Below are 26,005 nucleotides of genomic sequence, written 5' to 3' on the forward strand. Positions count from 1 at the left end.
GGAGAAAAGACGATAAAGACTGTAGGCTGCCCTACATGCTAGAAAACGTAAGACTGTAAGACATGAAATTGAAATTTTTATTTTTTTATTTAATGCTATTTTTTATACAGTATTGCCTATTTCATTGTTTGGATTCTATTGTAATACAAATCATTTGAATATCTGTTTATATGTAGTTTGTGTGTGTGAAGAACTGAAAAGGGGTAACAACTAGATTTCATTGTGCAATCCTTTATCTTATAATAACAATAATAAATGCTTTTGAGCGAGAGCCACCAGTATTTCTTTAGCGTCCCTTGGTTGCTTTGTGTCAATTAGTTTGTGGTAATTTGATTGAATTGAACCCAAATTGGTTGAGGAATATACATCAGATAAACATTATATCAACTTAAATATTAACACATTTTTCAGTTTACAGTAGTGGTGCATTATATCAAATGACTTAACAATTTAAAAAAATGACCTCTGATGGTCTGGGGCCGTAGTAGTTTTAATCCATCCTGTCAAATGATTAGAAAATATAAAATTTCCCTTTTTTTCTTACGTGGGTTTTCTATCCTGTTTTACTAAACTGTCATCTTAAACTTTATTAACTCTAACCTTAAACACAAAAGTAAGATTAGTCAACGCGTACAAGCTTACAAGCAACGAGCCGCACTGCAACAGGGCTGACTTCAACCTTTTTTGGGGGCTTTATGTGAAATTGGAAGTATTAATTGTACAGACTTTGTGGTGTTCATGTCTAGTTTTTATTGTTGAACTAGCATCTGCACCTGAGACCCTGTATGCTGCAACAGAGAGACAACACCTCATAGGCTTTGCAGAAAAACAAATGGTGGAGTTATAGGTGATTTACTTGGGCAAACCCCTCTGACGCACTAAAATGAGCTCCTGCGTAAAAACAGTCCTGTTAATGTGGCGGATCAGTACCGCATGATTTTACATAACGAGGGCTTGGTAACACCACTGACAATACGTGTTCCTTAAAGAATTATGGTCTTTAAGCTCCCCCTGCTAAACTCACCCAGTGTGATTATGTCTTCATGGAGAGCAGCTTTACCTCTGACATTGAAACCCAGGTACACATGCAGACAAAGACACGGGAGGGAATCCTTATTGTGAGACATTTTATTCAGGACACCAGCAATTTAACAAACTCAGCTTGCAGCTTTGATGAACAAAGGACATTATTAGCACACAAAAAATAAAGTGTATTACTGTATTTTGACATTCACTGCTGCATTTCAGTACAATGAAATAATAAAACAAGAAACTTAGTAACTTGGTAGATTCAAAATGCACTTTTGCTATTTTACCAACAAGGTTTTCATAATAAAAAAACAACAACTTCAGTCTGTGTTTGGTTGCCATTGTGGCCACCTTTTACAAAAACTCATGTCATCATTTATCAGGTTGGTCGGTTATTTTCCTTCCTGAGTAATAACCAACATCAGGGATGAATAATCAACCTGCTTATCTGCCACTGGTTAATTAACAGATATGTTGGTTGAATTTAACTCTACATAATATATACATATCAACGCATTAATGACATTAAAATGTGGCATTGAGAACATAAATCGAAACTTCGTCTGACTAATCTATCAAAACATCAACAAGAACCTGCCAAAAGAGAACTTCAGAGACCAAGCAGTGGAAAATAGCAGTCAGATAGTGTCAGATAATTGTCCTATGTGTAAAACTGTCACACGAGAGAGTAAATGGAAAATCTCTCCTGCTACCTGTGAATACACAGTAATGTTGAACTGAGATCTCTAAACTAAATACAGTTTTTACCATATCCTGTTTCATTTCTCTAATGGCTCTTAGTTTTGTTTATTTAAACAGTGGAAACTCTGAGTCAAATCAAAAAATAATTGACAGAAAAGATAAAGAAAAGCTTCAACCTGAAACCTAAAAAGAGCCTTTAAAGATACCACACCTCCATGCTGAAGATATAGTATTGTATATGAATATTAATTGTCATAGATGTCACTACAGAAAAATTCAACACTGGAGTCCAAATTAAATCTAGAGAGGAAAGGTTGAATGGTTGAATTTTATTTTTTAATTAAATGTCAGTTAGCTTTAAGACTTATGGTCTTATGGTATAATAAATATTATAATATCTTGTCAGTCATCTGTCGTCCCTCCACAACTTCAGAAATGTATTTACAAATCTGAAGACAATGTACTAGCTAGCTAGTTACTTTAACTTTTATTGTGGTTTAAGGAATAAGCCTTATTCTATATGTTTTGTTATTATCAACAAATCCCATGAAAAGACCAAACCCATGAGTGTGTTAGTCCAGCACTCAATACTTTCTGACTTTCCTGTCTGTAACCACAAGCCCATTGGTCTGAAAACAAAAATATATATTATATGTAAAAACTGCTCAAAATGTTTTAATGTAAAATAAATACTCTAATTAACACAGGGCACAGCGGCACAGCGGTGAGTATTTACAGCCGGAGGAAAATGTTTGTGGTACTCAAAATAAACTAGACATCAATGAAGGTCTATGGCACAGATACATAAGATATATCAGATTTTGACACCGCAGGAATGTTTAAGTAGAATATTTTAATTGTAGGTTTATGTCCTTTTATGGTTTTTGTTAATGATAACAAAACTAAAACAAATCAAGAGGTTTATTTGTTACTGTCACATAATGTGTGCTGGCTTGAGGTTTGCAGGGATTCATCATATATTAAATATATATTAGGATTATATATAAATCATCTTGCATACCATAACCCAAACCGAGAGAGACCACTTAGTTTACATTCAGCTGCATGTCACCCTTGTCTATTTTCTGGGCGATAACTGACAGCAGCGTACTCTGTTTCACTTGCATTAATCACGAAAACCGACGAAGGTCTTTTGGGAAAGTCCAGGAAGCTGTAGACAAGTGGGGGTGCAGGCACATTGTTGGACGCCTCATCTGTTTTCTGGGAAGACGATCAGAGTCAAGCTGAAGAATTTCTGCAGATCTTTTATTAACTTTGATGTTTACATCTTCAAAGACAGGAAAAGATGAGTGTGTTTTTACCTGTACTGTGGGGTTAGAGCTTTGTTGTGGTGGTGGTTGTTGTTTGTCTGAACAGTGGAAACAAAACAGTGGAATTATTGAGTCAGCGAGGCAAATAATCAATTTAATCACTGTAATTATTGACATGTCAATTCGAATTTAATAAACAGTTTTGCTTTGTTATAAGCTCTTACATGTAAAGTTAGTCAAAGGGTAGGAAATCTGAATAGAGCTCAGTTGAAACGACCAGGTAAAAATTATGTATATAATAAAAACAGAAATAGTTTTATAAACTTTAACTTTAAAAGAATAGTTTAAATAGTTAGTTACAATAGTTACAAAACAGATCAACTGTAGTTTATCTAACACATAAATATTTCCAGCACTTAAGATACCATAAACCCAGAATTTATTTTTATATTTCTGTTTTTGTACAAATTAAACAAATTAAATACAAAGTGTTAATTAGTGAGCTTTTTTAAAATAGAATGTTTTACTTTGGACAGACATGCTAACTGTTTCTTCCTGCTTCCAGTCTTTATGCTAGGCTAAAATAATAGTCTGCTGACTCCAAAACATGACAGACATGAGAGTTATATCTTCTTCTGCAAAAATGATAATACCAGTAAAAGCATTAATACATAAATCAGTTTAAAGGACTAACGGCCATAGCAGCGCAAATGCTGAACAATAAACAGCAAACATTTTTGTTAAATCATACAGACCTTTATTAAACTAAGCCTGTTTTTTTGTTTATGTTTTTAACAAATAGTGATCATATTGATGATTACATTGAAATAAAACCTATTAATTCGGTTATAGTTTGATTAAGTCTGACTTTATCATTGATTTTTTTGTACTTTTAGATCTCATCATCACACATCTGCACCACTAGTAGAAGCTTTAGAAAACAAGTATCATCTGGCATTGCAAAAAATCTAGACAAGATGCAGAAGAGTACAGTATATCTCAACCATCTGTCAGTTTGCTGACGTGTGACATTTCAAGAGTTAGACCACAATTTGCGGACAACAGTTAGACCAGGTTAGCATGACATGATACAGGAGCGCATCGTCAGCAAAACCCTGCATTTATATACAAGTACGGGAAATCATCAAGTGTGATTTCCGAGGTTGCAAAGGCTGTCGAAATATTTAAAATAGGCGTTGTTCCTACACAAAGTAGGACAAAGGGGTTTGTTGCTTAAGTGAAAGCACTCTTACTTAATAGTGAGCAAAAAATGCAAGTGGGGTTTTTTTTCCACCCATCCCTTTGTGATAGTAGATACATTTGTATGCACTGGAGGAGGACTTCTTTCAAAAGCTTTGACTCATCATGTATCAAAAGGATGTGAAACTGCAATCTGGTTTGCATTTTTTGAGCATCTAACCACACCATTGCAATTTTTTCCACAGAATAACAATTATTCTTTTCACCTCGTTTGAAAAATGTAGAATGTACTAGCTCTAAACAGGTAATGTAACACTGGACTGTCTCTGGGTTTAAATGAAGCCCAGTGACACTTACATTGAATTAAAGTTTCCAGGTGTATCAGATCAAACAGGAACATTTTATTTCATATTATATTAATAATTCAGCTGACACTTCTATGCTGAGTACAGTTTAAATTCCTATTTTGACTACATTACAAGCAAACAAGGGTCAGTGAAAGTCAAACCTGACAACAGAAACAACATAATATCCCTGACAACCCTGAATTATCAGTTGTGGCAGACAAGAAAAACAAATACAGAGAAGAAAAGTATTTTTGGACCGTCACTTTCTTTACCTTTGCTTCTCACGAGACACCAGATCAACAAGGAAAATGCTGCAGCTAGCAGCACTACTAGTGAAACCACAAGGACAGTGACGAATTGAGAAGAAAATAAACTGGGACTTCCACTGTCTTCATTTATTGTGATGTCATTTGGTACTGGAGGCACTGTAGGAGTTAAACGGAAATTAATATATACTCATATCTCTGCACAGAAAAAAACAGTTGGTTAACAAATGGGTATTTAAGACACTTTACTACTGTAGATCCCAATTAAAATTGTATTGCTAGACTTAATTTTCCCTGTGCAATTACACTAATCCAGTATAATCATATTTTTTATACAAGATGAGCCTTTAACCAGCACAGATTATTGTACTTTGAAGTGTCAAATACCATCTGTGATTTGAGCCAAAGTGAAGTTTAGTAGCTCTAAGTAATTTTTATTCTATATTTTTTTTACGTAAGCATGTTTACACACTAAACATAGATTATATACATGGTAAACAGTACACTTGATTAACATTGCTTAGCATGTTAGCATTGTCTGTGTGAGCATGTTGCAATTGTTTGTCAAAGAGTGGTAAACAGTGCATTTGTTGGATACTAGGCTGTTGTTGTGAAGAGCCTACTCTCACTGTTTACATAGAAAGTGAAGGTAGTTGTTAATAAAACATAATGTCTTTATGGTACCAAAACATTAGTCTTCTTATGCTGCACACAGACTGACAAAGTGTCCTCCTTTAATATTAATCTATATGTGTGTAATTTTCTGTATCCTAATCATAGAGTCTGATCTTACCTGTGCTGCTTCTGTTCTCATCTTGGACGATCAGCTCCACCATCTTACTTTCTTTGGGGAGTCCTAAGTCCCTGAACAAACTGGCCCAGTAAATTCCACTTTGACTTAGTTTGAGATTTGTAATGTGAAAGAACACGGACATATTTTTAGCGTAGACCTTAACATTTTCTTCTTTTGAGGAGCTTTTGCCCTGTGAATACCCAGCTACCTTTTGTGTGTATTTTGTTGTGTGGTTTTTTGTATAAACTGCAAAGCTTTCAGGGACACTGACGTTAAACGTGAATTGAAGAGTGACGTTGGTGCCGGGGAGCCCAGTGATCTCAGCTTGGCTCAGGCCTATATGGAGACAAAATAAGGGATGTGTATAAGTATGAGGATTCAATGAGTATTCTGCCCAATAAAAGTAAAAGTAAAAGTAAAGTAAAAAAGGGTTAACTAATCTGTAGACTTCCTGTATTTCCTGTACATTAAAGCAGTAGTTTTCAACCTTTCTGTGGCCGCGGCACACCAAAGACCAAGCCAAAATCTCAAGGCACACCAGTATTCATCTGAGCAAAATACTCTCTATAACAGTGTTTCTCAAACAGGTTTGTGCGATGGGGGGACGGGAAAAAACAGTTAGTTAACAAATGGGTATTTAAGACACTTTACTACTGTAGATCCCAATTAAAATTGTATTGCTAGACTAAATTTTCCCTGTGCAATTACACTAATCCAGTATAATCATATTTTTTATACAAGATGAGCCTTTAACCAGCACAGATTATTGTACTTTGAAGTGTCAAATACCATCTGTGATTTGAGCCAAAGTGAAGTTTAGTAGCTCTAAGTAATTTTTATTCTATTTATTCGGTGCTGGTCCGTAGTTCACTCCTCCCCTTTCCTCCGCTCTGTAGGTGTGTGCGGGAGGAGGGAATGTGAATGCGCAAGGCGGGAAGAAAACAAAAAACTTGAATTTTAGGGCGCACAGGGTTCCGTTGGGGGAATATATATGCTGTCGGAGCTCCGGTACGAGTGCTGTCAGAGAAAATTGATTAAAAAATAAAATAAAGTTGGATAATTTCCCACCTGACGATCTCTCACAGCACACAGTGGTACCACCAGTGGCGGGCCGTGCATTTCACACCTACTTTACTTTCTTTGTATTTAAACGTCTAAGATTGAAAGAAAATGCCAATCGTGTGCGCAGTGTATAATTGTGGTAATAACGCTACTGGATGGATGGATTAAAAACAACGATCCACAAAAGAGGGATGAATTACTGTCTACCGAACGCCGTAAACTGGTTTAGCAACATAACTCGTGAGGATTTAACAGAAGAAAAAGCACAATTCACCCGTGTGTGTGGCGTCCACTTTATATCTGTAAGAGCTCATGCTAAAGCTATGTTTTCAATGTTTACGTTAAACATTTGTGCTTATGATATACCCGAACACTGTAAGACCTTACTTCTCGTCACTAGGAGAAGCGGCAAAGCTTTATGATAGCAGCCATTTGCTCTTTTCTTCTGTGCATGTTTTTGTTTGGCTTATTCTTGAGACTACTTCACTTGTGAAAAGCAAAGCACCAATGTGAGAACATGCTTCGCTTAATCCAACCATACAATCACAGTGTGCGAGGATAACATCGCCGCTCTTCTCACTCACAAACCACGGCTTGAGCGGTGTATCTCGAGCTCTTTGAGAGTGATTTACACGGGCATGGACGATCACAAGGTAGTTCACAATATCCGGATATTCAATCGGCGGTAATGACTCTAAATCCTCAATATAATCCGACGGCTTTAGCGTGTACGGGTTAAGGCCGCAAATTTGGACTTTTTCTCTGAATCTTGCCTTTGCAGAGGACTTCAGAGAGTCACAATACTTTCAAGAAGTCGGAGTTGTCTTGTTGTTGTTGTTGTTCGCTTTAGACGTGATTGTTGATTTGTTTTCCAACCAACATGGCGTCGCACGCATACGTCACACAGTTTTCTCACGTGTTTGCACACTATCTATACCATTATTATGACGCCATGGCTCTAGAAACTATACATTTAGACAGAAACGCAGTATAACCGGGCGTTGCATCACCCTAACAACAGAGTTATATTAATATTTACGAAACATTTAGTTGTAAATAGCAGGCATTCCCAGCAGTACAATGTGCAGTGCCTCTCGGATTTATTTAATTTAAATTTATATTCTGATGATGTTTAGGTCAGCAGAGAAGGCCTTGCTGGCCCTGACGGCCCTGAGTACCACCCACACTAACCATGTATCCTGTCTGTCATTATAGCATACACATTATGAGCCATAATTAGTTTTAGCTTACTTAAAAAGGAATGATTCAAGGACATTATTTTAACTTTTGTAGACTTTTTCATTTGTATTTCCTGATTTCACATTCAGCTTTTATGAAATGTAACTAGATCACAAAGTTGCCTCAAGGCCATTCTATTTATTTTCTTCTAAATCTCCAACACAATCATCCAATAGTTTTTATAAAGATGTCAGGCTACAAATGAGCGTACGCGACATTTATTAAACCTATTGTCTTGATTTTAATAAACTCAATGGGTAGTGGCAAAACAATAACAGACACCAAACTGGTAACACATCAACTCATAAACACAGTTATCGGGAGAAAAGATTGTGGCACAACCCCATAGCTGTGTGGAAATTGAGGTATCATTAGTCGCATAATAACATGTGTTAAAGGCAATATAATTCTAACAGAACAAAGAAAATAAGTCGCAGAAAACAGTCACAACAAACCTCTAGCAGATGAAAACCCACAAAATTGTAAAACATCAACAACTAACAGAAGACAGCTTACCGTTGAACACCATGTGAGCTGTGACAATCAAAACTAACCCAAGAGGCTTTGAGATAACGTTGTCAAACATGATAGAAGAACTGTGTTGCTTGCAGGCCTGGTGAGGTGGCCCTTGACTATTACTGATTTATATGAGCTGCCTAGTTTTGAATCCTTTGGTTTGATATTTCTACTAAAGTAGCAGTTTGTGTGCCAGAGAGGAAACTGTAGACAGGAACTTGCACAAACATAATTTATCTACCTACAGCATCACAAGCTCCTCCTGTAACGGAAGTCTTCAAAGAGGTTCATGGATATGTGGTGTAGACTGTGAGGAACTTAGCCGAGGAGGCTGTCACTCACGTGTGTAAATTTAGGAAGATCACATAGTTGCCTTTATGTTTTTAGGAAAGTTTTACACACAGAAAACCTCAAAGACTTGGGTCACGTCATACCCATGAACGATATAAAAGCGTTTTTTAATGACTTTTAAGAAAGTCAACAGCAACTTGTCTGTCCCCGTTGCTTAAGATGATCCACAGACATCACCGTTAAACAATAAAAAAAGAAATGTAACCACAGGTTTCAGAAGTTGTTGAAATGTCTTTTCATCCTTCAACCGTTTAGTCTGCCAATTCCTTCTGTACATTCACCCTTTTGAATGTTGCAAATGATGCTTTTACAATCAGATTGTTTTTTTTATAGATTTTTTGCATTTTTTGATTCCAGCTATTTTTCGGCTTTTACCTGCCTTGTGCGATTAAAAATGCATCTTGTTTCCCTCTTATTTTTTTTTATTACAAAACAAGATGTTAATATTACCTACAGATTACTATTCTAATGTATACATCAGTAACAGTCAGCAGCACAAACACACACACACACATACTCTTTAAAAAACGTTAACCTCAGCAGAGGAAGTTGGGGGCTTTGAAGTCACAATTTGATGACTTTCAGACAAAACAGGGGGGATTTTGTTGGTTGGATTTTTAGTTTCAGTAGTTGATGTAGTTGAAGGTTAGCTCCTGTTCTCACACTTACTACAGTATCACCAATGTGAACCACTGCAGAGGAAGACCCTGTGGCCTAAACTACTAAAGCTGGTGACTCAGCTGTAAGGAGCACAAACGTTTAGGTGACGTAATGCACCTACTGTCAATCACAGCCTTGTTGGAGGGCTTACGCTCTTGGGCAAAATCTGTACTGCTGAACGTGATTTCAAATGCAGCCCACAGCTTCTCTATCTAAAGAAATCAAATGACAAATACGTTGATTTGACTTTTGTAAATCAGGACCCCTGTAGAAACATATTGTTGATGGTTTTTCAGGAATGAACAAAAAGGAAATATTCTTTATGCTCTTACTTTTAGATATGATATAAAGACATGTTTAACTTACTGTTATGTGCAAGTAAACAGTGATTTCTTTGTCTTGACTTTCCATAAAGCTGGGACATCCATGCTGGTTTTCCATACAACAGGAATGGCAGGGTAAAAGGTTTTGCTTACCTGTGATACTCGCCGCAACTTGAAAGTGCCTGTTGCCTGCAGCTCTTCACCTTCAATGTATTGTTTTTGGCTCAAACCATGCGCTTGGGCGAGAGAACCAATTATGCATCTCCATCAAGGGCAACTTTACTGAGGAAGTCACTGAGGCTAAACTTCTAGGGGTCACCATTGATGAGTAACTATCGTGGAACAATCCCAAAGGCAAAATAACTGCAAACATGGGGAAAGGAGCATCTATTATAAAAAAGATGCTCCTCTTTCCTTCTTGCAGGTTATACAAACCTTGGTATAATCTCATCTTGACGACTGGTCAAGCGCTGCAAATAAAGAGCTACTCTAATATGTCAACAAAATGAAACAATCATTTAAAACCTGGCTTTATCCAAAGTTCAGATTTCTGTTCTGTAAAAGTAGGCAATTTAACGCATTAATAGACTCGGAGGGATGAAACCCTCTTTTTAATGGTCACACATGCAGAGCACACAGCACACACAGTGAAGTGTGTTATCTGCTTTTAACCCATCCTAGTACCAGGAGTCTAGTACTAGGAGCAGTGGGCAGCTCATAGGACAGCACCAGGGGGGCAATGGGAGTGAGGGGGGAAGGGGGATGTACGGTGCCTTGCTCAAGGGCACCACGGCAGGGCAGGAGGTGAACTGAGACCTCTCCAAGTAGCAGTCACACTCCATTTTTTTAGGTTGGGTCGGTGACTTGAAGCAGCAACCCTATGGCTCACAGTCCAAGCCCCTACTGACTGAGCCACTGCCGGAAATAAGATGATGCCTAATTTGCATATTTAAACATAAATGTCAAAGATCTTGGTGATACAAAAGGTAGTTGTCTTAATGTAAATAATCAACTGGAGAAGTTTCATGGTGACATTTATTTGTTAAAATCTTTACCCTATTCACCCTAGGCCCATAAAGCTCAAATAAGTCATTTATGACACAAATTCATTCAATACATCCTAGAAACTTAAAGCTGCACTATCAGGATTTTAAAAGAGATAAACTGTTGTTATTTCTGAAGGTATAAACCTTTGCTTTATAATGACTCAAAGTCAATCAGGTTAAAGTGTAGTGTACCTGTGTTTTGTTTTGCTATAATGCCACATATTAGATTCCTACATCCATCAACATCTGACCATTAGAGGCCACAACGTTTTCTCATAGTGCCCATGAGCTAAATGAGTTTTCTGTCTGCTCACACATTGCAGTGAATTTGGAATGTACATTTAAGAGATATAGATACTGACGTGATTACTCCGCTGTCATTATTGTATTTCTATGCCACCTTGTGGACTGAATAGTACGATGCAAACAAAGCCCCAGACACATGAACGCACCTCCCTTTTTTCTCATTCACAAGCACAAACTCATACAGACTCATACATGCTCACACTTATTGCCACTCGCTTCCCCTGTGATGATATTTGCTCATCCAAATAATTTCCCTTGTGCATCTCTTACACCATGTTTCGTGCTGTTGTCACCTGTTTCTATTATCTAGCAACATGAACAACCTTTTTCTTATATTCCTTGAGTTTCATTGCTGTGGTCCATGTGTTTCTCTTTTTGCTGCTCAATTTACAATAATTGTTCAAACTATTTTGCTTGTCATCATAATTACTTTTCTGGTAAATAGGATGTGTGCATGTCCTATTCATTCACTTTTACTCTTGCCATTGCATCCTGATGTGGCATTCATTTCCGAACTCACTGTGCAGTATATTTGCAACCAAATACACAACAGAGTAGGTTTCAGTAGTTTTGTAATAGAGTCAGTGAAGAACTAAATGAAGGCCTCAGGGTTAAGTGCTTCAAGTGTCTCAGCTGAAGGCTGGAGCCATAAACCTGCAAATGGATGTTATTGAGCAGTGTAAACAACATGTTGTGAGAGAGTCGACTGTGGAGGAAAAAGACATTGGACAGATTTTTTATTGGCAAGCTTTGCCTGTTTTGAATAAGGTGTTCCCCTGGGCTTTTGTTATCCTTTGTTTAGAGTATTTGCATACTGTTAATCTTCTCTGGTTAGCATTAGTCATCTGATGTGTGCATGAGTTATTAGTCATGTCCATGGCATCAATCTTCATATGATCTCCTTTTTTCCTCTCCTCTATTGCAGCAACACTGACTGAAACAATGCCTCACCTCACATTGCTCAGGTTTTGTTGCGCAGTGATTCCTGCCTGAGTCCTCTCACTTGTTATTGGAGCCTTCAGTATCTGTGGGGGAAATGTTGGATGTGTGTGAGCCTCACGGTTACCCAGAAAGCCTTGTTCTGAGTTTCGGTGGGAACATATTTTAAAGAGGAATTCTAAACTATTCTTTATTTATTTTTTGTGCCGTCGACAGAATCACATATATTGTTGTTGGTGTATACGTGCATGTTTTTCAACAATAAACATATTGTGTGTGAAAACATATTTAGTATGATGTAGCATCCATTTAATTTTACTTCATTGCTCCGCAGCTATTTCTTTTGCATCAGATAGATGCCCAGTCTTGTAATGTTGAAGAGCAGTTCACTGGATTAAAAGCATATTCAACCTAAAATCTGATTTGGCTACCATTTGTAGAGGGACATTTATCGAAACAGCGTTTAGCTAAGCTTCATTTTACACAGTAGAGATCGGAGGAGGCACACAGACTGATGGGGAGTGAAGAGTAGGAAAGCCCTTATCGCCATGGTAACTGAGAAACCGACTCTGCTATTAAACACTGCTGTAACAAAACAATTACCAAGCAATTACTTACACACACACACACACACACCCTCTACAGCCCAACACCACACACAAACACACACCAGGCTCTTTTTTCTGCTCATAACGTTCGACAGGTGGTTTGAGACACACGTGACACAGGCACATCCATCCCACTGTTTTCATTTTTCTCATTGCGATCTCGCAACCCTGTGCTTGAGAGAGATGCCATATTCATGTTGGTTGTACATAGAGATGATTCACCTTTCTCTCAAGACTTCAGCTGAAGCTTTCCAACATGTGACTGGACTGGATCCTCTGACTTGAGTTCGATTTTCAAGGTAGAAGTGCAAGGCAGCTGTTAGTCCCACAATGACTTTAAGTGGTGTTGAATCCCAACCATAGTATCTTCCTTTCAGCTCCATTGTTTCTCAAAATTCACTTTTCCTGTTTCCCATTCATAAACCACCTTCATTCAAAAAAGACCGTAGCTAACTACAGAAAAACTGACTAACTAATGTAAAAGCTCCAAACTGTCTGCTTATTATCATTTCATCATGTCAACTTAAAAGCTGATATCTCAATGTTGCATTACAAACAACTGCCCCCTAGTCGCCAATAAAATGTGTTATTGCAGGTTTAAAAATGTGTTCCTGTTTAATCAAAGTATGGTTTTCCCACATTTTTTTAACTCTCCACTGAAACCAAACTGCTATTACTGCTACAACAATGATAAGAGTATAAGATACATTTAAACATCCCCATAGTAAACGAGCAGCATAGTGGTGAATCCAACAAGAACATTGTGTGTGTGTGTGTTTGTGTGTGTGTGTGTGTGTGTGTGTGTGTGTGTGTGTGAGAGAGAGAGAGAATTTACTGGTTGGTAACTGTTGCTGTACTTGGATCTAACTCATATCCTAGCAACCAGGCAAACCCTCCCCAGCCCCCCAGCAACCAGGGAGACACTGGTGTGATGGCAGTCCATTTTACACACAGATCCGTCTGCAGATTGAATGCTCACAAATTGACTTTCAAGTAGGCCTATGCAATGATTGGATATCACACACTCACCTGCAAACACACACACACACACACACACACACACACACACACACACACACACACACACACGCACACACACACACACAGAGAGCCAGATAACACATTAACACATCCTACAGCATGCTTGTGAAATCTACTGTTAAGTATGCTGTAAAACCTCATGTCCGAATACGCTAAACCAGATGCTCAGAAATGTGATTTAGCTACACGTACACACGGTAGCTGCACACCTTTGCAGACATACACACACACGCGCGCGCGCACGCAGAGCGCGGCAGAGAGTGAGAAATGCATCATGTGTGGCAGCTGTCACGGTTTCCAGCGGAGGTATTCCCCAGCCTCATCACGACCAGGATCCTGTTAGTGTTCACGGCTCTGCTTGATTTTGCTTCAGCGCACAGAGAGAAATAATGAATTTATAAATTAAGCAGGCATTTTTATCAAACAATACATGTGAAAACTTATATTTTGGCGTCGTGTCATTGTGGTATTGCGCGGATAAGCAGTTGGAAAAAGAGGCAGCATGCAGAAGCACACATTACAGTATGATAAGACATTATGTTTTGTGAAATAAACAAACAATAGCGTGCCCCCCTTTAAAAAATCAAATGAAAACCGGAATCATCAGGATTGTGAATTTTTATCTCTGTCCCAACGACAACTTTTCGTCTTCGTCCTCACCCAACCTCGCCTGTGTTGACTGTCACCCACCACCCAAATGAATTAAGCCACCCCTCCAACAGACTCCCCCCTTTTCTCCCTCCCTCCCTTCCTACTAGTCACATGGAGGTTAGTGTTGACCCGTCGCTCCCTCGATTTTGTGGCAGTCTCTCTCTAGTGCGCCTTAGAGACAGAAGAGAGGCGAAACGCGCAAAACTGCCTTGGCACGTCATTTGTTTTAGTAACTACGTTTTATTGTAGCCTATCTATTCACACGGGGAAAATCTCTACGGAATCCGCTGAAGCCGCTGGTAAACGATACACTGTTAAACGGGTTATTTTTAGTCACCCACCGCAGCAATGAGTGGCTGGAAGTCGGCCGTGAGACCGACTAGTGCAGCGCTGTGGTAAGCGAAGCCCCCGCCTGGTGATCAGCAAGAATGAAGTCGAGGCGAGATAAACTCAAGATACCCTCTCTGACTCTGGAGTAAGTTCTGCTTTTTTATTTTCATCTTCTGGTGCAGGTGTCAAACACCAAGCTGTCTTGTGAAACTGTTGTTTAAAAAAAAAAGAAAAGAAAGTTGTAATAAGAGTGAAATAATTGTATTTTATGTGTCAATGAATTCTTGATGTGTACTCCAGTGTCAACAAGCAGAGTTGTTCATACCAAGTGGCTGCAGTTGAAAACATCACACAGCCACCACTAAAGCTGTGAGATCAAAACAGCAGTTCAATCTGATGGAAATGCAAATAATCTCTCATGTTTCCTCCCAGGGTGATGGCATTTGCCTGAGGCTTCATTATCTGGTTAACAGCTTTCAGTGTACTCTTGTATTTTGTATTTTTGAAAGCAAGACTGCAGATTAGAGAGGTTACAGGTGTTTCATCCGTTGCCTGTTTCTTATGAAATATAAATATAATCCACATTATCAGTACAACTTTCAGTAAAGACTCTAAATTGTCAGTGTCACTGCCTGCCTGTTAATCTTTTATCACCACTGGATGTAGTCCAGCTTTCCAACTTTGAAGTGTAACTGTGTTTGCACAATGCATTGCTGGTTAAAACTTGTAAAATTAATCTACTGAAACAACAGGGAACTTGTTGTTGACGAGGACTTATTTTGTTATTTATTATTATTACTAATATCAGTGGGATTGCTTCTTTCAGTTTCTTAACACTGTTCAGTTTTACAGATATTTAATTTAATCCAACCAAATGTTTTGATTAGTTTCAGAGGTACTGCTCATGCCTCAGTGGGAATTTTGTCCTCGTGATGTTTTGTTTTTTCCCAGCTCTATTGTCTCCTTTTTTTTTTCTTCCTCTTACCTCACATAAAGTCCACGATTCCTGTATGAATCACACGCTCCCCCTCACAGCACCAAGACGGACAAATGGCTCTCAGTCTTTAAGAGAACATATATTTTATTCCATATAATTGCCAATCTGTGAATCCTTTCTCCATCAAAGGACATGGCTGCAGTCTTATGTCCGCCCACTCTTCCTCCAGAGTGAATGTAGCCTTTTTTTTGTGGGGAAGGAAGGGGGGGGGGGGGGGTACCTGCTGCCCACTAGATGCTGATCCATAAGGCGTAGGAGCTTCCTGCTTACATCCCCATTCTCTGAATCCATCCATCAGCCTCCTCCGTGGATTATCTCAGCAGAGCATGCGCTGCCTGTTTTTTAAATTTATTTACATTTTTAGGCTCTTAGCTGCTCCCAAGCAGAGATACAGAGGAGGTTTCAGGCTCGGCGAGCAGGGAGGGGCTCAGGGTTTTATTGGTGGCTGTTGATGGACGCATCAGTCCAGACACACATCTGCATGAAACAGATCTGTGACATATATGTAGATTTCTGGGTGGGCTCTTTCACCACCTGCGTTGCAAAAAATGACAAGCATGGCATACAATTGTTGCTTGTATTCAGACTTATTTATTGCAAATAATTGTGCATTGCAAGTATTCAGATACACAATGAACTTTTTGCAAGGTGCACGTGCTTAGGAAAGATGTCCTAAAGCAGCATTACAGTTCATTTAGCTGACGCTTTTGTCCAAAGCGACGTACAAAAAGTACCAGCAGCTTGTTTTGTGAGTTTTTATTCACAATTTAAATATTTTATACTGTAAGTGAGGTGCTACAATACGACTAAAAAAACTTGGAATAGGCAGATACTTCTGAATATAATTTTTCTTTTGCTTGCCATTATTGTTATTTTGGCGGTAAAGACAATCCTGCAGCTACCTGGCCACTGAAAGGTTGAAGCAGACACTTTCAGAGTCTACCTGAAAAACCTTAATATCTGCGCAAATCAGAAATTCAGTGTGAATGTCACCAATGAGTCAGTTTGAGATTTTCTACTCAGTTTACACTCTGGACATGAGTGTTGATGAAGGGCCGACAAAAAATGGAAATGACGAGCGATTACTCACACGAGCACCGTCGGGAGCTTTGGTATGGGGGTCTGAAGGAGAAAATGTGTTGAGATGAAATACAACATAATGAGTTGCATGTGTTGTGTAATTATAAGCCGACACTACAGAATGAGGAGTCTTTGTGCAAGGAGTTGTTTTTCCTACCATCCTCCCTGCATTACTATGACAACACGTTCATTAGTGCTTCGGTAGCCGGTGCTGTGTTTAGCACTGGGAAGCCTCTGCAGCACTGAGACAATAGCAGCACTGTGGAGCCCACAAGGCAGAGCGTATATCTGAGCAGGAAAATCAATAGAAAACAGCTTCTGCGCTGGGTCAGCATCAGGAAGATGTAGACCTTAGGATGGCTGAGCATGCATATTTTGATGCAAATATAGAGCACTAAGATGTGGTAGACGATATTCATTTTAAAATGCAGTCTAAGGATTTAATTTTTGTTTAGGGTTCACAGGAAGCCAAAGTGTTCTTCTGAAGTCAAGCCCCAACATCAGAACATACAATGTGTTGCCAGATGTCAGACACTCCCTAACACTGTTAAAGGATGTATTAGATGTTCAGTAAACACGTGTTGGACAATAAAACTTCCTTTCTGATGTGTTGACACCCAGCTGCCAACTTCCTGTGGTGTAAGAGCTCACGAGAGGTTAGAAGCCGACTAATCAGATGCACCCAGTATTGCATCCTGCCACCCTGTAACAAACAATGCTTATAGACAAGCAGCCGCATCAGTCTGCACTCAGTTAGCAAGTGTCTGTCACCATCTGCAGTTGATGTCTGCCAGTGAGAGGCAGGCATCAACCTCTTACCCTCGTCCGAAGCTCTGCTGCTAACTGATGACAGACGCCGGTGTGCTGAGGTGCTGAGTCAGCGCACTAATCCATGCATACATGTCTTTTCTTACAGTTTGTCGCCCACATGCCAGAGCCCCACTCTCCTGAGCCCCTGCAGCCCCTGCAGTCCCTGCAGCCCCTTACAAACCCTTCATCCCTGGAGGTAAGAATTGAAAAAAGTCTCATCAACGAGTCAGTTCAACACAAAACCAACAATTAACTGATTACAAGTATTAAAGATTTATCAACATAATTGATTGGAATTTGTCTTAATGAGCTCACATAAATAAAGACAGAGAAATAACAAAAATAGTAAAGACACTACCAGTACCACCCTAACCCATAATAATCAGCATTATAATAGTGTCTTTATAGCAAAAGCCTGATAAAGCAAATGTATCCAAAAACTATTAAAAACACATAAATGAGCCACACTTTAGTGCTGGTTGACAAGTTCCTTCATTACCATGAATTCAACACATACACCATCCTGATGTTGCAAGTGCTCACCAGAGCACCACATGTGCATTAATCCGCTGCTAAGAAAATAATCTATCTACTCCTGTTTGAATCATGTTTGCTAAAAACTACAGTTCCCAGCTGTTACACGTCCATTCAGTCCTACTATGAAAATGCTAAATTGTTCTTATTACAGATATTACAGTATAACTTCATAAAAACTGTGAAATATAAATGGAATAACTCTGGAAAAACAGGAAATATGCAATAAGTCTGAGTTGTTTTCTTGTATATTAAATCGCTTCGGTTTCACCCATCATGTATTAGTTGTCTCTAAGTCTATGTGGGTTGCTTGGCAACGGTACTGGGTGCTGTGGAGGAAGGCAACACTGCAAACAGAGGCGGCTGCATCCAGCATGTTTCTGGATGTGTGAGCAGTGCTCGGCTGTCACACCACACACTGTACAGTAATGAATCCCATTTGCTGTGTTGAAAAATGAGCACTTTTTTAGTGGGAATACATAAATAGAAAGCGATAAACATGAATTCCTTAACGCAAAGCTCTTTTCACACCGTCTTAAGTCATCTGCCGTATGGCAGGTTGACCATCTGTCGGCATCATTCTTCTCAGCATTTTGCATCGGAGACCACCCCTGTGTTGTTTCACCATCCAGAAACATGTTCATTCTCTTGCATCAGATTCTAGATTTGTATGCAAGTAAATTGCTTACCGGCATCAACCTTTAATTCTTTATTATTATGACACCTTTATGTAGCAGATGTCTTAAATGAAAAGGCAAATTCTTTTTAAAGATTTCAACAGGTTAGCAGCCAAAACAATCATGGCAGAATCACCTTTAGGCTGAAGCTCCTCGTGAGATATAACCAATAAGCCATGAGCTGATGACCTCAGTGGTAAACTGCTGATGAACAGCTCTAGTACATTACCATGATGGTACCTGACCATTCAGATGAGAATGCAAATGTGAGGAGAATTTTGAACTGAATTCTAAATTTGCTAGTGTAGGAAACTTACAATAATCAAAGTGACATCAAATGAACACGAGTAATCATTTCCATCTGGGTTTGAGATATAATTAACCAGGTATCAGAAGTCAAGGCCTGTTTAAAAGAAATGTCTATAGTAAAGGACAGGACTATATGTTACAACAAGATATCAGGGCTCTTGTTGATGGCAGAAACCACACAAGGAATACACCTAAGAATATTTGATAATATCTTAGAAATAAGGGTCTAGAAGATGGATTCATACTGCTCAAGAAATCTGTGTGGTGTTGGAGAGACACTGAAACTGTTGCAGAAAGGGGGAGCGAGGGGATCATTTGACAAAATGGACACTAGTGAGAGTAATGCTGATAACATCAAATAATAACTTTATAGTGTTTAAAGAACTCCACTAATGTGCCGCTTTCTCACAATCTGCATACCATGCACGCATGCACTTCTCCACACATTGTAAATACATACAGCTATACTGCATATAGGTATACAACAAAATGTATATACTAGTTTTATTTTAGGTATTCCTAAATTCTTAATGTATCGATGTCAATTCCAAAAGTGTAAGACTTGATTATGAAAATAAGTTCCGTGCAAATTATAGGTCCTGACCTCTATCCAATGTTTGCAAAGCACCCAACCATCTACATCACTCAGACTCTCAATTCAAATAAATGAATACAACGTCTTTTGGTTATGTATGCTGTTATAGATGCATCATTCCACTTACAGTATACACTGTGTGATGTTTTTGTTCTGATATAAAATAAAAATAAAAATAAAAATACATACTGGATGTAAATTGGCTACATGCTATGACCACTAGAGGTAGTATATGCAGTGGAATGTACCATTGTTTAAAAGTTTGGCTGCGATCCTCCCTCTACCAGACTCCTCATGGTATAACCCTACAACATCTTAAGCTGCTTTCATGTTCTGTAGGAAATTGCCATTATGATATGAACGTAAGCGACCAAAGAGTTAAAGAGTAAGAGAGTGTTTCTATGACAATGGTTAACTTTGACCAATTAGTCTGCAGGTTAACCGCACAACCACAAATGACATCAGGGGTTGTACTATAAAAATGCCCTGTAAGCATAGCCATACATATATTATTATTATTATTATTATTATTATTATTATTATTATTATTATTATTATTATTATTAATATTAATTTATTTTTATAAATTGCTCTTATTGGTCCCTGAAGGCCATTTCTTTTATATTTCATTAAAAAATCCTTTGGCAATGTCTCAAAAACAGGCAACATCCCATACATTTGAACTTTTTTAGTTACGATTAACTCTTTAACAATTGTATTAATGTCCTCTGTACTCATAGAAGGGTATCCTCGCACTATGAACTCCTGTTGTGACCCTGCTGGTGAACAAGAACAGAGCATATGACCATCTCCACGACTCAACTGCGTTATATTGTCTAACTAATGCGATCTAACAATAGCTGAGGTGTAAGTAGAGAAAAGGTTTTGTTGAAGGCTGGCTACGTTCAGATTTGAGTAGTAGCGCTTGAGCAACGTAGGAGTCACTGTGGTATATGTAGATTAGTTTCACTCCAACAATCCTTAACAGCCTGCAGTTCTTTGGTCTATTGTGTTGTTTGCTGTGTAACAAAGTATTTTACTGTCTTAACTGTTGTTAAAGTAAACTCAAAATGACATTATTGATGCTTTTAAAACAGTGAAGTAGTCAGATAGTAAATAACGAGTCAAACTAAAAGTTTGGTTGATTAATCAATAAATAAATAAATGTGTGAACTGCACTATCTTTTGCATGATATTTATTATGTTGTATATATTCATTTGATAAGTAATCTTGCTTTATTCTATTTTTAGCAAGCCTTTTTAAAATTTGCCTGGGGACAACAGAGAAAAATTATCTTTTTAACAGCTATTGTTAATCAATTAGCATTGTCCCAATAAACGTATAAATAAAGTGGCAGTGGCCCTGAACTTTTGCAAGTCATGCTCTCATTATATCACATTTCTATCTCTGCCAAGGAGGTTATGTTTTTGGTTCAGTTTGTTTGTTTGTCAGCAGGATTACGTAAAAGCTACTGGCCCGATTTTAATGAAGCTTGGTGGAATGGTGTAGCATGGGCCAAGGAAGAACCCATTAAGTTTAGGAGAAGATGTGAATCACAGGGAGGATAGTTTTTCCCTTTCGTTAATATCGCTTGATAAGGCTTTTGGCCTTGGCGGAGGTCTGCACTCTCAATGTATCCTTCTAGTTCTAAATGTTATAAGCACTTTTATCTAACTAGTCTTTGGGGTAATTTGATTCAAAACCTAAAATAAAAACAATATTTTGCTTTGTGGGCAAGTCAGTGCGCTAATGTGTATTTTCAATCACAATTTTTTAAATATCCATTAAAACCACAAGTCAATTAGCAAGCAGAAATGCCACCAATGAACTTGTTCCAGGTTTCTAATATAAATAATTGCTGGTTGTATTTGTTTTATAGCGTTGCAAATTGATTTAATTGGGTTTTGGACTGTTGGACAAGTAAAACAAGACATTTAAAGTTGTCATTTTGGGCGTAAATTGTGATGGCAATTTAGATAGAAAATAATGGTTAGTTACAGCCGTAAACGCAGATTTCTGCAGCTGTGAGAAGCCGGGGTAACGAGCAGCACTTGAACGCTGCACCAGACTCCAGCTTGCTTACACGAATACACACTCATCCAGCAGCGGCTGTTAGGTAAACTAAAGTGTGCGGCTGGCTCCTGCTGTGAGAACGGTATTACACACACCAAACAAACCGACATGGAGGAAATGTTTTGGGGACAGGACCGCCGAGAGAGAGTCGACCGGAGGATGTAACGGCAGCTCCAGAGCCGTTGCAACTGCACGAGGCGGCAGACCGAATACAAAAGAAACCGCCGAGAAGAGGAGGCGATGGTGGGGAGAGGAGCAGCAGCAGGGGGAGCGGGTTTCACTTAGACCCGAGCTTCAGTTTCATGAAAACCCCATAAACTTTAAAACTGGGTTATAATTGCAAGTAAATCCTCCAGCATGTCGGATCCGAGTCACTGGTCTGCGGCGCCAAACCAGAACAAGTCCCATTTTGTTCCGGGAGCGTTGCTGAAGCGCTCAAAAAGGTACTTATCAAGAGTTAGGATATGGAGGGTAAAACTCAAGTTTAACGGTTTATTTTGTTTATTTTGTTATGTTAAAATTATGTAATTTATCATTGTATCGGTCGCAGCTGGTCTTCACAAGTCTTGTTTAATGTTAATGCTGTGATAGCGAGGTTATTCCCAACATAAGCTAGCTCCTCTGCTCCTTTCAGAAAGCCGAGTGCTGTCGTTACTCCTGTGAGTTTGTGTTGATGTACTCGGGTTTTGTCCATAAAATAAGGTCACTGAAAGTATCTAATACAGTTTGCTGTTATTATTGGCTCTAAAACGAATATTCTCAAAGGTATTTCCTCTAATATCAGACACAATATGCACTTTTCTTTGTTGAAATTGGAACATTACAGCAGGTCTATTATGTGTAATTTGCATTTCCTAACTGTAGGTGCTGTTAAATAAAGACACCAGAAGGTCTTTTGTAAGAAGAAAAGCTGTGTTAGCTTTTCTCTGTTCATATTGGCGGCTAGTGGTGTGATGATAGTTACTGACTGCAGGTCATAGATAATTGTCTGTCATTTTAAGGGTTAGATGAATAGAGATAAAACCTGCAGCTGTTCACTGTTTGATAGAGGCCAGGACACTGAATGAACTAACTTTCGGCATGTACGTTTTGGACTTATGTTGCAACTAATAATTATTTGTTCAATTATCTTTTTCGTTAATAGTCCATAAAATGTCTGAAATTAGCAAAAAAAAATGGCTATTTCAGTTTCCCAAAGTCCAAGGTAATGTGTTCAGCCAGCTTGTTTTGTCCGACCAACAGTCCAGTCCACAACTCAAAGATATTCAATTTGCAATAATTTTAAACATACAAAATCAGCCAATCCTCACTTTTGAGAAGCTTGAAACTGCAAATATTTGACAATTTTAGGGTTGCAATGATTACTTTCTAGATTAATTTGAATGTTATTGTCTAGATTAATCTTGTGGGCGAAGATCTTTCAGAAAATCACAATTTCCCTAGTGCCTGAGGTCTTCAATTGAACTGTTTTGTCAAACAAATCTCAAACATATTCAAATCATGGGCTATAAAGTAAACAAAAATAGCACATTTTTAAGAAGGTGGAACCAGACAAGGTTAGGCAGTTTTGCATAGAAAATGACAAACAATTAATCACATTTTCTGTCTGTCTAATAATCGATTTAATTAAATAGTAATTTCAGCGCATTGTGGACCTTTCACCCTGGTGTCGCAGTAAAATCTGCTCAGTTGAATGTTATTGGTCATAGTTTGCCCCTTCTTTTCAAGACCAGAGGATTATTTAACACTCCCTCCCGCTCTTTATAACACACACACACACACACACACACACACACACACACACACACTGTTGGACATCTGTAGCTCAAGCTAGGCCTGCTGTTGGGGCACACACACTCGCTCTCTTCAGCCTTGAGTGTGTTGACAGGAGGTTTCCTCTTTGTGTTTTGGCTCTCTTCAGTTTTCCCTCTTCAGCTGACACGGCCATGCTGGTGTGTCATGCATTTGCCTGCAGATTAGAGTTGTAGTTACATAAACATCTCTCAAGGCAGAGCTGCTCTGAAGGCGGAAATAATGTCATCGATAGAGTTAAATCTCAGTGGGCAGAGACAAAGAAATCTCAGTTCGTCTTGCTAAGTATCATAAACCCCATCTGTACTAGACTATAAAGTGTGTATTTTTGGTAAATGCAGAAACTGCAAGAATTTTCAGAAACCTTTGGTCTGCTTGCGGTTGATAACTGAGCTGAATGAGCACCATGACGATGGACGATGATGTGTAGCTGAATGTTATGATTCATGGGACACGTACCAATCCAAAGCAGTTATGGTGGCGATGGTGTAGGCCGAGTGTACTGGAGCTTGGGTTTTTTTACGATACGACAAACTTGTGCAGGGATTCACTTTAGACTGACTTTACTTTCGAGTGTAGTTACTAAAACATATTCTTATGCGGACTGAAAAAAAAGAGAAGAAGAAGCGTAGCAAGCTGATATTATCAAGCAATAGCATCAGCTACAGACTGACACAACCTTCCAAATAACCTCCATTGAGTACTGCTGAAAAATAATTAGCAACTATTTTTTATAATTGATTAACCAGTTTTCTGCCATTTTCCCCCCACATATAATAGTGAACTGAATATCTTTAGGTTTTGGACTCTTGGTCAGACAAATGAGACATCTGATTTGAAGATGTCTCCATAGGCTCTGCGATGATGTGATCTGCATTTGTTTTTACTGTTTAACATTTTATAAAACAAATGATCAATTGAGTAATCGGAAAAAATATTTCTGAAAATAATCATTGGTTGCAATCCTAGAATTGTGTACATAAATATAGGGTATTGATGTTCGTAGCCTATATCTTTGCAAAAGACAACAACGTGTGCTACTGTATAGTTAAGGATCACTGTGCACACCCTTGTTTACAGGGTGCGTCCATCTAAATGTTAACTAGTTGTTCGCACTGACTCCTTTGAAGACCTGTCTTCGTACGAGAAGGAGAAAGGTCTGTTGAAGGCACCCCCAATAATCCAGTTTGTAAATTATAATAATTATTTAAAATCAAAACATAATTACAATTTTAATGAACTCAAACAAAATCAACATTATATTAATCTTTCTTTCTTCCTGCCTTAGGCTTAATAGCTTTTCTCCATTGTCCTTTTGTTTAATCAGGGATGTCTATCATGTTGAAATATCTTTCTATAAACGTGAGTGATGAGCAATCCTAAACAAAAATAGGCTTCTAAGAAACAATTTGAATAAGTCATGAAAATAAAATAAATTGCAGCTAATAAATTATAACTAAATTTAAAATATAATAGAATTCAGAAATAATATATACACACTTAAAAGTAGGAAGTAAAAAAATAGTAGTAGTAGAAAATAACCTTAAATTGTTCAATAAATGTCTTATAGGAATATTTGTGTGCTGTTTCTGTAAGAAGTTAAGTGAGGATATAACTCCCAATTTATTGCCAGTGTACTTCCTGTTGGCACACACACATGGATGTGTTATGATGTTATTCAGGCTTATTGAGTGTGGTACAACAGTTCCACCTTAGTCGATTAGTCTGTAATTTAAGAGGTCAAGTGTTTTCTTAATCTGCCCAGTGTTGCACTGTCATAAAATGTCTTGTGTTCTCAAGCTGCTGCTCAACACGCACACAAACACACACTTCAATATAAACACAAGTTGAAGCATTGTATGAGACACACATGTAATTATAGGTGGATAAGACAAAATGATTACAATCAGTTTAAAGGAATATAACAGGTTATTTTCTTTCTAGATTATAGGAGGGATAATGAATTCAACACAACACTGCAACCCATATGGCAAAAAGGCCTGACGTGAAGACTGCTAATACACCTGACCTGCATAGCATAGTTTATCTATGTGGCTTTTTTAAGGTCACCTAGGGCAAACAATATTCTAATTGGTGTTTTTTGATATTTGAAATTCCACTGCGGTGTTAAAACGGGTTATGAAAACATTTTCATAGTGATGAGAGATGCAAATGAGTGATGTGTGATGAGTCTGGCAGTCTGTTGACCTCTTTCTTTTTCTGTTTGTTCTCCAGCTGTCGCAGCAGCAACAGGAAGAGCCTCGGTGTCGGGACGCCATCACCCACCCTGTCCCGGCCGCTCTCCCCGCTCTCACTCCACACTGGTAAGATCTACTGCTACGCTTGGTATCCTTTTAATCCCAGCAGGTCCCAACATGAGTGCTGTGGCAAAAAGCATGTTAGTTTTGGTGTTGGCTCTACTTCAGCTGCAGTGTGT

General features: G+C 38.4%; 2 protein-coding genes across 5 annotated transcripts in view; one reads left to right on the forward strand and one right to left on the reverse strand.

The window, feature by feature from the left end:
- Positions 1–1,113: 1,113 nt before the first annotated feature.
- Positions 1,114–8,607, reverse strand: LOC115006761 (uncharacterized). The gene is made up of 5 exons (XM_029429230.1): positions 8,426–8,607; positions 5,609–5,944; positions 4,822–4,974; positions 3,054–3,100; positions 1,114–2,952 (listed from the first exon to the last, which is right to left on the reverse strand). The coding sequence occupies exons 1-5, from the start codon at positions 8,493–8,495 to the stop codon at positions 2,800–2,802; spliced, it is 759 nt and encodes a 252-aa protein (XP_029285090.1). The 5' UTR covers positions 8,496–8,607; the 3' UTR covers positions 1,114–2,799.
- Positions 8,608–14,523: 5,916 nt separating this feature from the next.
- The window catches only part of mast3b (microtubule associated serine/threonine kinase 3b), a 34,993-nt gene continuing 23,511 nt past the window's right edge, over positions 14,524–26,005 (forward strand). For 2 of the 4 annotated variants that reach the window (XM_029429226.1, XM_029429227.1), the window contains exons 1-3: positions 14,524–14,825; positions 17,674–17,763; positions 25,804–25,892. In XM_029429226.1, the coding sequence (XP_029285086.1) occupies positions 14,779–14,825; positions 17,674–17,763; positions 25,804–25,892 (226 nt within the window). In that variant the 5' untranslated portion in view covers positions 14,524–14,778. Of the gene's footprint in view, positions 14,826–17,673; positions 17,764–21,702; positions 22,200–25,803; positions 25,893–26,005 lie in introns of those variants that run through there. The other 2 variants (XM_029429228.1, XM_029429229.1) reach the window with 2 other exon arrangements.

Source organism: Cottoperca gobio, chromosome 4 (assembly GCF_900634415.1).
Source record: "Cottoperca gobio chromosome 4, fCotGob3.1, whole genome shotgun sequence".
NCBI lineage: Eukaryota > Metazoa > Chordata > Actinopteri > Perciformes > Bovichtidae > Cottoperca > Cottoperca gobio.